Consider the following 12,523-nt stretch of genomic DNA (forward strand, 5'->3'; position numbering starts at 1 on the left):
CAAAGCATTGGATGCAGTGGTGTAAAGCACGCCACCACTGGACTCTAGAGCAGTGGAGACGTGTTCTCTGGAGTGACCAATCACGCTTCTCTGTCTGGCAATCTGATGGACGTGTCTGGGTTTGGCAGTTGCCAGGAGAACGGTACTTGCCTGACTGCATTGTGCCAAGTGTAAAGTTTGGTGGAGGGGGGATTATGGTGTGGGGTTGTTTTTTAGGGGTTGGGCTTGGCCCCCTAGTTCCAGTGAAGGGAACTCTTAAGGCGACAATTTCATGCTTCCAACTTTGTGGGAAGAGTTTGGGGATGGCCCCTTCCTGTTCCAACATGACTACTCACCAGTGCACAAAGCAAGGTCCATAAAGACATGGAGGAGCCAGTTTGGGGTGGAGGAACTTGACTGGCCTGCACAGAGTCCTGACCTCAACCCCATAGAACACCTTTGGGATGAATTAGAGCGGAGACTGTGAGCCAGGCCTCCTCCCCCGACATCAGTGCCTGACCTGACAAATGTGCTTCTGGAAGAATGGTCCAACCTTCCCATAGACACCCTCCTAAACCTTGTGGACGGCCTTCCCAGAAGAGTTGAAGCTGTTATAGCTGCAAAGGGCGGGGCCAACTCAATATTGAACCCTACGGACTAAGACTGGGAGGCCATTAAAGTTCACGTGCGTGGAAAGGTTGGCCGACCAATACTTTTGGCAATATCGTGTACAGGGGCAGACTGACAACTCATGGGGCCTCCGGGCCATAGGGGATCATGGGGCCCCTGGGTCCTTGCTCACACTCAAAGCACACCCAAAAATGCCTATAAAAGGTACCAGGGACATTTCATGGGGCCCCCTACTGACCCTGGGCCCTCGGGCAGTGCCCGAGTACTCGAATGGTCAGTCCGCCCCTGGTTGTGTACGTGAAGCGGCATTTAATCTACAATGCAGTGTAGTGCCATGGCTTTGCCAGGCTTTCAATGTAGCAGGCTCTAGCACCATCTAGTGACTTCACCTACAAACTGCATGAACTGTCTATATATAGCTGTTTTGGATGGTCCCTTATTAAGGAGAACACATGTCGCTCACCTCTCCTGTTTTGTCACACAGGGAGAATGGCTCCTGCTCTTTAATTACATCCTGATGTTCCCAGAGGTCCTAAGCGAGGCGGCACAGATCTCACTGACGTCCCCAGGCATCCGGGTCACAGCCAGCACCGAAGCGGTAAGAGGTCTTAGGGGAAGGTTTCATTGTGTGCAGGTGAGAGGGGTAGGATCCCCGTATGCTGATACCTCCTGTAGGTCATGACCTCATTCTGCACTGAACTCTCAACGCAGACATACCTGTGACAGGGTAGCTTTATACGTTCTTCACATTTTACTTTACAAAAAGGGTTTAGAAAGAAGGGTAGCTTAAGTAATCATAAGTTCTTCAAAAAAAGAGCATTGAAAGGCATTGGATGGAATAGCCAAACCCACGAAAAACTATATTCATTGTAATAGGGTACCGGTGTAAAATTCACGCTATACATGATTTGCTCAGACGGGGGCATACTTTTTGTTTCATTTTAAACTGCCTAGCTGGACGTTTGTCTTTTCCTTTTCACTATTTATTATAAATGTGTGTGGGGGGGTTTCTTTTTGGCTGACTCCCTGACTTCAATGTTATCAAAGTAATTGATCAAGATCAATTATGTAATTAGGCATCCTGACCTCACTCAGACTGTATACACCCACCCAGGGGCGAACTGACAACTCATGGGGCCCCCGGGCAATAGGGGATCATGGGGCCCCTGTGTCCTTGCACAAACTCAAAAAAGCCTATGAAAAAGGTACCAGGGGCATCTCATGGGGCCCCCTACTGACCCCGGGCCCTCAGGCAGTGCCCGAGTTTCCAAATGGTCAGTCCGCCCTTGCACCCACCAGGCTTTGCCAACCTTTTCAACACAGAGGAACCCTTATAATAACTTTCCGGTCTCAGAGAACCCCGGCTAAAAAGATAATTAGTGTCAGTAGGAACTTTTCCGAAAGGCAGAAACTGCTCAAGGAACCCCTAGGAGCCTCTGGATGAACCCTGGTTGAGAAATTCCAGGTATACACAGCCCAAGTCAGTGACTTGTATAGTACTGAAGCCAGAAGTTCAGTATATCAGCACAGTCCTTTGTAGTGTCAACCAGGAGCAAGTGTGGCAGGATGGCAATGCAGGAGCACAATTAAAAGATAGCTGTCTCCCCATAACAGGAAGTACCTGAACAAGGATCCCCATGGCAGGATCATTCTTTAACCCCTTCCCACCCATCCTGGTGTCCCCTTTAAAAGCTTTTAAAGCCCAAGGGGGTGGGATGGATCGATCACCATGTGACCACAGTGTTCACGTGATCAGAAGCTGGTCCCGCCGGCTACAGATGTTTTCAGCAGCTTGGTCTTTGTGCTGGGAAAAAGCACGAGGGGGCGCCTCTAAGTGCAGCACATAAAACGCTTTATTAAAAACATCAGTATTGCACTCGCATATGTAGATGAATAGTGCGCTTGTAACATGATGCAGGCCTCAATGACAGATCCGCAAGTCCATCGGTGGCAGTATGGAAGATTGAAGCCGGGTCAGAATGGTAGTAGACCACGGTAAACCACCGCTGTAGGAAATCCTGACAGACCCGGGACCAGAAGTGACCACTGCGGAATGCACGACCGGCCAGGACGTCAGGAGAATGAGGATCCAGGACCTGAGTTGCCAAGGTGATGCATTTCGGAGCACCACTTGGCTCCTTTCTCAAACCTGATTGGCAGAGAGGGCTGTGTTCTAAATGAATTAAAACACAGGCTCCTCTGTTAATCAGGTTTGAGAAAGGAGCTGATTGGTGCTCCGAAGCGTGTTCCCTTGGCAACTCAGGTCCTGGATCCTCCTTCTCTTGACGTCACGTCTAGTCGTGCGTTCCACGGTGGTTCCGGTGCCACTTCCGGTTTCGCGTCTGTCAGGATTTCTCACAGTGGTGGTTTACCGTGGTCTGCTACCACTCTGATCCGGCTTCTATCTTCCATACTGCCACCGATGGACTTGCGGATCCGTTATTGAGGCCTGCTTCATGTTACAAGCGCACTATTCATCCACATATGTGAGAGCAATACTGATTTTTTTTAATAGTGTTTTATATACTGCACTTAGAGGCGCCCCCTTGTGCTTTTTCTTGTTCACACAGAAGGGATCCATTCCAGTTTTCTTGGTGGAGCTGCCTACATGGTGTACAATTATTTTATTGACTATTGTAGAAGTTTGGGCTTTATGGACTTATATATTTGTTACTAATTTGGCTCCTATGTTCCATGTGGACCAGGGTTGCGCCATAGAATTTTATTAATGTCTGTGTGCTGGGAGCGTGCAGGGAGCACGCTGCCGGCACTTAAACATTTCCCTTCAGCAATGCACTAAATGTGCTACAGTGGCGTAAAATGGTTAATGAAAGGCATAGATTAAAAATATTGAAAACCATGTTTGTAATGACATTAACATGTGAAAGTGGAATTACACTTCATCTGAGCACCACAAACCAAAAATGTTATTTCAATTCATTTTTAATATTAAACGTAAACTCCCCCATCCATTCATGTCTTCATGCTTTATTTTGTTCAGAAATCACTCTGAAAAACACGTTCTAGCATTTTTGTCCATGGTCATGATTCATGTACCGTGTTTCCCCGAAAATAAGACATCCTCCGAAAATAAGACCTACTTACAGGTTTCCTTCTGGGTGAAATATAAGGCATCCCCCCGAAAATAAGGCCCCCAGGCTTTGTCTCGTAATAAAAATTAATTTACCGTAAACTGGTTGCTAGGGCCGCCCCAACCGGCGTCTAGCAACCAGTGACGTCACTGCTGTGTGGAGGCGGAGCGGAGGTCGGAGTGAGCGGGAGAGAGATCCGTGTAGAAGAACAGGAGGATCAGAGCGGACGGGACGTGGCGAAGGTGGTGAGTGCTGGTCTGTCTCTGGTGACACCACCCTCATGATGACTGAAGGTTCTCAGTCAGTGGCAGACCCTGCTACAGCCCAGGTCCAGGCCCCAGCCAGCCCAGTGACAGTCCCCAGGGGGGAAATGTCTGATAAAGGGGTGGGGGGGATGTCTGGTGAAGGTGTTCAGTGGCACAGGGGAGGGGGATCACTTAAAATGACACAGGAGGATCAGAGGGGGCAATCAAAATGACACAGGAGGATCAGAGGGGACAATCAAAATGACACAGGAGGATCAGAGGGGACAATCAAATTGACACAGGAGGATCAGAGCGGATGGGACGCGGCGAAGGTAGTGAGTGCTGGTCTGTCTCTGGTGACACCACCCTCATGATGACTGAAGGGTCTCAGTCAGTGGCAGACCCTGCTCCAGCCCAGGTCCAGGCCCCAGCCAGCCCAGTGACAGGCCCCAGGGGGGAAATGTCTGATAAAGGGGTGGGGGGGATGTCTGGTGAAGGTGTTCAGTGGCACAGGGGAGGGGGATCACTTAAAATGACACAGGAGGATCAGAGGGGACAATCAAAATGACACAGGAGGATCAGAGGGGACAATCAAAATGACACAGGAGGATCAGAGGGGGCAATCAAAATGACACAGGAGGATCAGAGGGGGCAATCAAAATGACACACAATGACAAAATAAGACATCCCCTGAAAATAAGACCTAGCGCATCTTTGGGAGCAAAAATTAATATAAGACACTGTCTTATTTTCGGGGAAACAGGGTAGCATTTACTTTCTGGAATCCCTCAGCCCTTAGCTCAGGCATGCGGGCAGGAGGATGTGCTTAGCTGAGAAACCCCCTCCTCCCCTTATGAAGACTCCTGGGATGTATGACATCATTTGCCTAGGTATGGAAACCAGGAAGTAACTGAAGAAATGTAAAAAAAAAAAGAAAAACAAGTAAATATGATATACATTCCTATCTATTTACTAATGCTGGCAGCATAAGGGTTAGAATGCTGAATGAGAGAATGAAGTTCAACTTTAAAGTTTCTATGATATTTTAGCAGATGGACTTAGACCTGTTTTCGAACTGGACCAAGTTTCTTCTCTAATGTGAATATTCGTTTGGTTCTAGATATGTAAATTCCTCGTCAATCTCAGTATGGACTTCAGCTGCTACTATAACAGAGTGCATATCCTGGGGGTAAGTGACGTTCCATAACTGCACCTCTTCAAGGATATCCGAACCCAAAAACAAAACTTTAATTGAATGCAGCCTACCTTGTAGTTCTCACATGTGGTTGGATGTATTTGTTTATGATTTTTAGGCTAAAGCCGTGATACACTCGATCAGAAAATTGTACGAAAAATACTGCTTTCGAAGCGATTGTGCGATAATCTGATCGTTCGTACGCAGCTTTCGTCCGAAATTATTTGAAGGGACAAACGTGAAAATTTTTCTTGTACGATACTAGATTGGACGATTTTTAATTATTATTATACAGTATATAGCGCCAAAAGGTATGCTCAGCGCTGTACATTATAGTGGGGTACAGTACAATACAGTAACAATACAATACACGAGGGGTTAGAGGGCCCTGCTCTTTTGAGCTTACAATCTAGGAGGGAGGGGGTAGAGGTACAGGAAGAAGTGGCTGTGGGGGATGGAGTGGTAGGAGGAGTGGAGGAGATTGGCTGTTAGGTGAGGGTGGGGTAGGCTCCCCTGAAGAGATGGGTTTTCAGGAGGAGGGTAGGTGACAGTCTGATGGATTGGGGTAGAGAGTTCCAGAGGATGAGGGAAGTCCTGGAGAAGTCCTGCAGTCGGGCGTGGGAGGTGGAGACCAGGGAGCTAGAGAGTAGGAGGTCCTGTGAGGAGCGAAGAGTACGGGTTGGGTGGTATTTGGGTATCAAGTCGGTGAGGTAGTTTGGGGCAGCGTTATGAATGGCTTTGTATGTCAATGTTAGTAGTTTGAATTTAATGCGTTGGGCATCAGTACAGTTTTCATCCGAAAGTACAATACAAATACATTACGTCACTTCCGAGTTTTTATTCCGTTGTACAAGAATTTTTGTAACTTAACCCCTTGGCACCGGCGCCTCCCGGCCCTTTAAGGGTTTCAGAAGCCGGGAGGCGGGGTGGGGTTTAGTGTCATGTAACCGCCGTGACACGCCGTCACATGATCGGGAAAGGTTCCGATCGAAAGGAGGTCGGGACCTTTCCGTGAGTACGGGACATGTGTGCTGGGAGCACGCAGGGTGCGCGCTCTCAGCACATATGTTTTTTTTCTAATAGAACGCAAATGTGCGGCGGCTCGGCGTCTAGGCCCAGACGCCGGGAGGCCGCACATTTGTGTTCGGCCGGCGCCAAGAGGTTAAGTAACCTCTTCACTTTCGATATGAGAGTAGCATGCAAGAAAAAAAAAAGGATGATCATTTGTCCGATATTCTCTCTCTGTACGGGGCTTTCATTTTCAGCAAGTACAGAAAATAGCCGGTTGATCCTGCCAGAATCTAACTACCTGTGCACCAAACTGATATATAAAACATTTTTTTTAGTTTTTCTGGCTACCTTTTGTGAACTACTAAAGTACGATCTCCTATGTAATTATTATTATTATACAGGATTTATATATTATTATTATACAGGATTTATATATTATTATTATACAGGATTTATATATTATTATTATACAGGATTTATATATATTATTATTATACAGGATTTATATAATATTATTATTATACAGGATTTATATATATTATTATTATATAGGATTTATATATATTATTATTATATAGGATTTATGGCGCCAACAGTTTGCTCAGCGCTTTACAATATAACGGGAGACAATACAGCAACAATACAATTCAATACAAGAGGAATAGAAGGGCCCTGATCCTCAGAGCTTACAATCTAGGAGTCAAGATGAGTGGAGGAGGAGATAGTAATCCAGATCAGAGCCTAGGATAGCATCCATGTCTCCTCCCATTGATCCATTGGTGTGAGTGGGTGAGCATTGCCACTCTTTAACAGAAAGAATGTTAATGGCAGGATCACAGATAGGGAAAAAAAAAAAAAGCTTGAAAAATGAAAACTAATGCAGCCGCCACATCTAAGGACCAGTAAATTTAATTATATGAAATGTTTGTTTTTGGGCTTGGATATGCTTTAAGTCTAGGTTCACATCTGAGTGGGTGAATGAAGGAGTGTAACAGCACAGCTTCCAGCACCCACAGAGAAAATGTGTTGCTGCTTAGGAGATGCAAAGGGAAACCATTAATCCTAATGGCACCCCCATGCACTGAAAACCACGAGCTGGGAACTGCGCTGCACTATGCGGATTCCCTGTGGACGTATTTTTAGAATAGACGCGGGGATCTTTTCTCTTTGTTTTTGAGGACGTACAGCAGCCCATTCCATTGAATGGACTGCTCTGCCTGAGCAAATGTGCCGCCCGTATAAATGTGAACCAGGGGGTACATCTGTATTCTGGGGAGATTTTAAAATCGCCCTTCCAGTGCCCCCATCTTTCTTCAAGGGTTAATTGCTGGCTTCCACTAACCCAACATATAAAATTCAAAATACTAACCACAGCTAACAAAGCCATCCACAACACTGCCCCCAGCTACATCGCCAATCTCATCTGCAGATATCTCCCAAATCGCCCACTCCGCTCCTTCCAAGATAACTCCTTCTCCAGCTCCCTCATCACCTCCTCCCACACTCGCCTCCAGGACTTCTCCAGAGCCTCTCCCATCCTCTGGAACTCCCTACCACAGCATGTCCGGTTAGCCCCCACCCTGTCTGCCTTTAGGCGATCTTTGAAAACTCACTTCTTCAGGAAAGCCTACCCCACCTCCACCTAAGAACTGTACTTGAATCACCTCCCCCAGATCATCCCCCGCAGCCGTCACCTTTTGTATCAACTCCCCCTTCCTTTAGATTGTAAGCTCCATGAGCCGGGCCCTCCTATTCCTTCTGTACTGAAATGTATTGTAATTGTACTGTCTCCCTTATATTGTAAAGCGCTGAGCAAACTGTTGGCGCTATATAAATCCTGTATAAAAATAATAATAATAATTGCTCGATTTTATCTAGAGTATCATTAAAAAGCACATATAGCCACCTTATCCCTCGCTCCCGCAGGCTTCCTTCTTCTTCCTTGCCTTTTTGGCGCTCTGGCGGACACAGTGTGATGCCGATTGATGTACAATGCAGTTCTAGCAGTCCTTCTTTATAAATGAGGATGCCAAGGGCTTGCCCACAACCCAGAGCATCGGTGGGAAGAGGAGAGGGGTAGCTGCCAGGGGAGCGTGGGATAAAACAGATTTTCAATGGTTCCCTGGACAAAGGGGAGCACTGTCAGTGCAACTTCCCATTGCCCAACGGATAAAATTCAAAACATTAACAATGACATATAAAGCCATTTATAACTCTGCCCCAAATTACATCACCGATCTTGTCTCCAAATATCACCCAAACCGTACTCTCCGCTCCTCGCATGATCTCCTGCTCTCTAGCTCCCTTGTCTCCTCCTCCCATGCTCGTCTCCAGGACTTCTCCAGAGCTTCCCCCATCCTCTGGAACTCTCTACCCCAATTTATCAGACTATCGCCTACTCTGCTCACTTTTAGGCGATCTCTGAAAACCTCTCTCTTCAGGGAAGCCTATCCTGCCCTCAGCTAATAATGGAATCTTCTACTCTTCCAACCAGTCCATCCCCCACAGTTATTACTTTTTGTACCACTAGCTCCTCCCTCCTAGATTGTAAGCTCCCAGGATCAGGGCCCTCCTATCCCTCTTGTATTGAACTGTATTGTTGCTGTATTGTCTCCCGTTATATTGTAAAGCGCTGAGCAGACTGTTGGCGCTATATAAATCCTCTATAATAATAATAGTCTATTTTTTGCTATTCAATTTTATTCTATTCTATTTTCTGTTCTATTATTTTCTATTATATATTGTTCTATTCTATTTTTTATAAATCCTGTATAATAATAATAATAACTTAAAGTACCATTGTGACACTGTGTTCTTGGGCTTCTGTTCCCCCTCCAGGAGCCGTTACCTCACCTCTTTGGTTTGATGTTTGCTCGCCTACAGCTGATGAACGGTATTAGAAGTTTGCTGCATTCTGCATTGTCTACATTACATCTACAACCTCCAGCCCAGATATGAGTGTTGTGAGAACTCATACCCATGCTTGTCCATACCTGGCATGGTAGAGACCAGGGGCGGACTGACAACTCATGGGGCCCCCGGGCATTAGGGGATCATGGGGCCCCTGTGTCCTTGCACAAACTCAAAAAAGCCTATGAAAAAGGTACCAGGGGCATCTCATGGGGCCCCCTACTGACCCCGGGCCCTTGGGTAGTGCCCGAGTTTCCAAATGGTCAGTCCGCCCCTGGTAGAGACATCATTGAACAGGGGTGCAGAGGGCTTTTCGGAGCTGCTGCAGAGAATGCACTATCACCTGGGACTTTGAGCAGTACCCTGCAGTGGGTGTTCAGAGGATTTTATGCACTGAGAAGTCGGAGTGGCATGTCAAGGGAGACCAAAGAAGAGACTGGAAGAAAGGAGTATGTATTTTGGATAACCAGAGGCAGAAGCATAGGCTTCCTTTGCTTAATTTTCCTGGCTTTTGACCCAAAAGCTTCAATACTTTTTGGGCCACTGACCTGGAACACGCATGCAAATCAGGAGTTATGGGTTCCCCCTGATCTCACTTTCTGTATGCTTGTTCCAGGTCAGTGGTTTGAAACCGCAGCGACAGCTAGGTAAGCAGCATTTTCAGCACTGGCAGCCTTTGTGTTTGTAGTACTGGTTTCCTTTAAACTGACCTGAAATATCTTCAGCCTATCCGTTCATGATGATAATACAGTATTGTGGAGGTAAGAAGCACGGAGGATCCCCATGGGGTTGATTTTACTAAAACTGGAGAGTGCAAAATCTGGTGCAGTTGGGCATGGTAGCCAATCCGCTTTTAACTTCAGCTTGTTCAAGCTTTGACAAAAAAAGAAAAAATTAAGCTGATTCTATGTTTCTATAATGTAAAGCGCTGAGCAAACCGTTGGTGCTATATAAATCCTGTATAATAATAATGTTTCTATGCAGAGCTGCACCAGATTTTGCACTCTCCAGTTTTAGTAAATCAGCCCCTATGAAGTCTATAAGTGTTCTTCTAGGCTGGTGCAGTCATAGATTCACCTTATTTCCAGTCTGAGAATGCATTCTTTCATTTGGAAGTTCTTATTTATGAATGTGTTTTTATTTTGTCATTTAAAGTTTTAACAAAATAAAACATTTGTATAAGGAAACTATTGTCCTCAGTAAAGTGTGACCTGTTCACGTTCAGCAAATGTAAGACTGCAAGGGAGGATAGTGAGATGATCAGGATACATACATGGTTTTTATTATGTATCTTGTTCTGGTTTGACCATAAAGACAGGTGATGTATTCCATGTATCCAAGACAAGCAACCGCAAGCGGGATGCAGAGGCTGACGCCATCCCGGCGCCCCCCCCCCCCCCCACTCCCTTCCCTGTTCCCCTCTTTCCGTTTCTTATAAACTGAATAAAATCAGTATCCAAATATTACAAACAAAAATTGTGAAACTAAATTAACCCCTTCAAGTCCGGACACTTTTACCCCCCTTCCTGTCCAGGCCAATTTTCAGCTTTCAGCCACAACATCTAAGGATTACTAAGCTGCAATATATAATATTTTTGATTTTGTGTTTCTATACACTTTAGGAGTAAACAGTAGTTACTTGAGCTTTGTAAGCGTGATAATATGACAGAAATAGTCTGTTTTGTTTGGGAATGAAATTAACCTGCCATCTCTTTCCTTAAATCTGAACTCCAGGAATTCGGCCACTTTGTAAAATGTGCAGATAATACAATGAGTTAAGCCCAACCAGGTGCATGCCACTGGACTCCATTCTTTAACCACTTCCAGTCCGGACATTTTCACCCCCTTCCTGCCCAGGCCAATTTTCAGCTTTCAGCGCTATCACACTTTGAATGACAATTGCGCGGTCATGCAACACTGTACCCATATGAATTTTTTTTAGCATATTTTTGATACAGATAAAGCTTTATTTTGGTGGTATTTATTCACCACTGGGATTTTTATTTTTTTTGCTATGTAAATGAAAAAGTCAAAAAATTTTGAAAAAAAGTGTTTTCCTTATAAAATTTTGCAAATAAATAATATTTAATCATAAATCTTGGCCAATATTTATTCTGTTATCTTTTTAGTTAAAAAAAAAACAATAACCCAAATTAGTTTATAACCAAAAATCATAATTTTTAAACATTTTTTTTTTTTACATTTTTATTTTATTTTTTAATATTAGTTTTTTTTGTTTTTGTTTTTTTACATACTGTCACCCTAGCAGTACAATGTCATAATAGTGACACTGTACTACTTGTGGGGGGTGATGAAGATTTTTTTTTTTTTTTTACACTGATTGCTTTTACACCCATAAAGGCTGTAAAAGCAATCATTTCTCTTTCTCTCTGTCTGCATTCTTGCAGTCATTGAGAACTACTGTGTGACCTGTGATTGGTCACAGCTTGTCACATGGTACAAGGCTGTTGTGAATAGCCCTGTACCATGTGATCTCTGTGATCATTCACAGATTTCACATGTAGTAAGCAATGATGTCAGAAGTGACATCTTACTTACTACTCTGCATGTGATCACGGATTGGCCAATCAGTGATCACATGATCAGGACCTCGCACAGAGGTCCTGTATGATGATCAGTGTTCCACTGTGTCCAGAGGACACAGTGGGCACCGGACAGTGGTGCTGCGCGCTCCCAGGGAATGCGCACAAGCAGGGGGCAAGGAGGCCATTTATGAACGGCCACCTGACCCTGCACTGCCACCGTTCGGCCGTTTATATACAACGGCCGGATGGGAGGTAGTTAAAAATGTGAAAAATTGTGAAAAAATTAATACCCTATCCCTTGACACTTAAAAGTCCCACTTTCACCCTTGAAAGTCCAAAATTGAAATCATGAATCCTCTTTAGTGTCAGTAAATCCCTTCAAATAATCTTCAATGTGATAGTCCAAAAATGAAATCCAATATCGCCATGTACCTCACAAATACAAAAACTAAAATGGTGTATTATCCTCGGTGCAACAATAATCACAATCATATATACATATACTGCAGTGGTTCTCAACCTGTGGGTCGCGACCCCTTTGGGGGTCGAACGACCCTTTCACAGGGTCGTTCAACCCCCAAGACCCTAAGACCATCAGAAAACACATATTTCCGATGTGTAAAGAGCAGCTACTGTGTAGAAAGCAGCTACTCTGTTAAAAGCAGCTACTGTGTTGAAAGCAGCAGTATTGGAGGTAAAATGACACTTCATGAATTATAATTACTGGGTAAATAGTTTTATGGTTGGGGGTCACCACAACATGAGGAACTGTATTAAAGGGTCACGGCATTAGGAAGGTTGAGAACCACTGATATACTGGATTTAATTTTTGGACTATCACATTGAAGATTAATTGAAGGGATTTACTGACACTAAAGAGGATTCATGATTTATACTCTTTCCGTTTCTTGTCTG

The 12,523-nt window shown here is 44.8% G+C and overlaps 1 protein-coding gene across 5 annotated transcripts in view; it reads left to right on the forward strand.

Moving 5' to 3' along the window:
* The window catches only part of DALRD3 (DALR anticodon binding domain containing 3), a 47,826-nt gene that overhangs the window by 30,464 nt on the left and 4,839 nt on the right, over positions 1–12,523 (forward strand). For 4 of the 5 annotated variants that reach the window (XM_089656608.1, XM_089656611.1, XM_089656609.1 and 1 more), the window contains exons 11-13: positions 1,094–1,207; positions 5,067–5,135; positions 8,991–10,249. In XM_089656608.1, the coding sequence (XP_089512734.1) occupies positions 1,094–1,207; positions 5,067–5,135; positions 8,991–9,110 (303 nt within the window). In that variant the 3' untranslated portion in view covers positions 9,111–10,249. Of the gene's footprint in view, positions 1–1,093; positions 1,208–5,066; positions 5,136–8,990; positions 10,250–12,523 lie in introns of those variants that run through there. The other variant, XM_089656610.1, reaches the window with a different exon arrangement.

This window comes from Staurois parvus, unplaced genomic scaffold (genome assembly GCF_062004578.1).
Source record: "Staurois parvus isolate SC_StPar_1 unplaced genomic scaffold, SC_StPar_1.0 ptg000920l, whole genome shotgun sequence".
Classification (NCBI taxonomy): Eukaryota; Metazoa; Chordata; class Amphibia; order Anura; family Ranidae; genus Staurois; species Staurois parvus.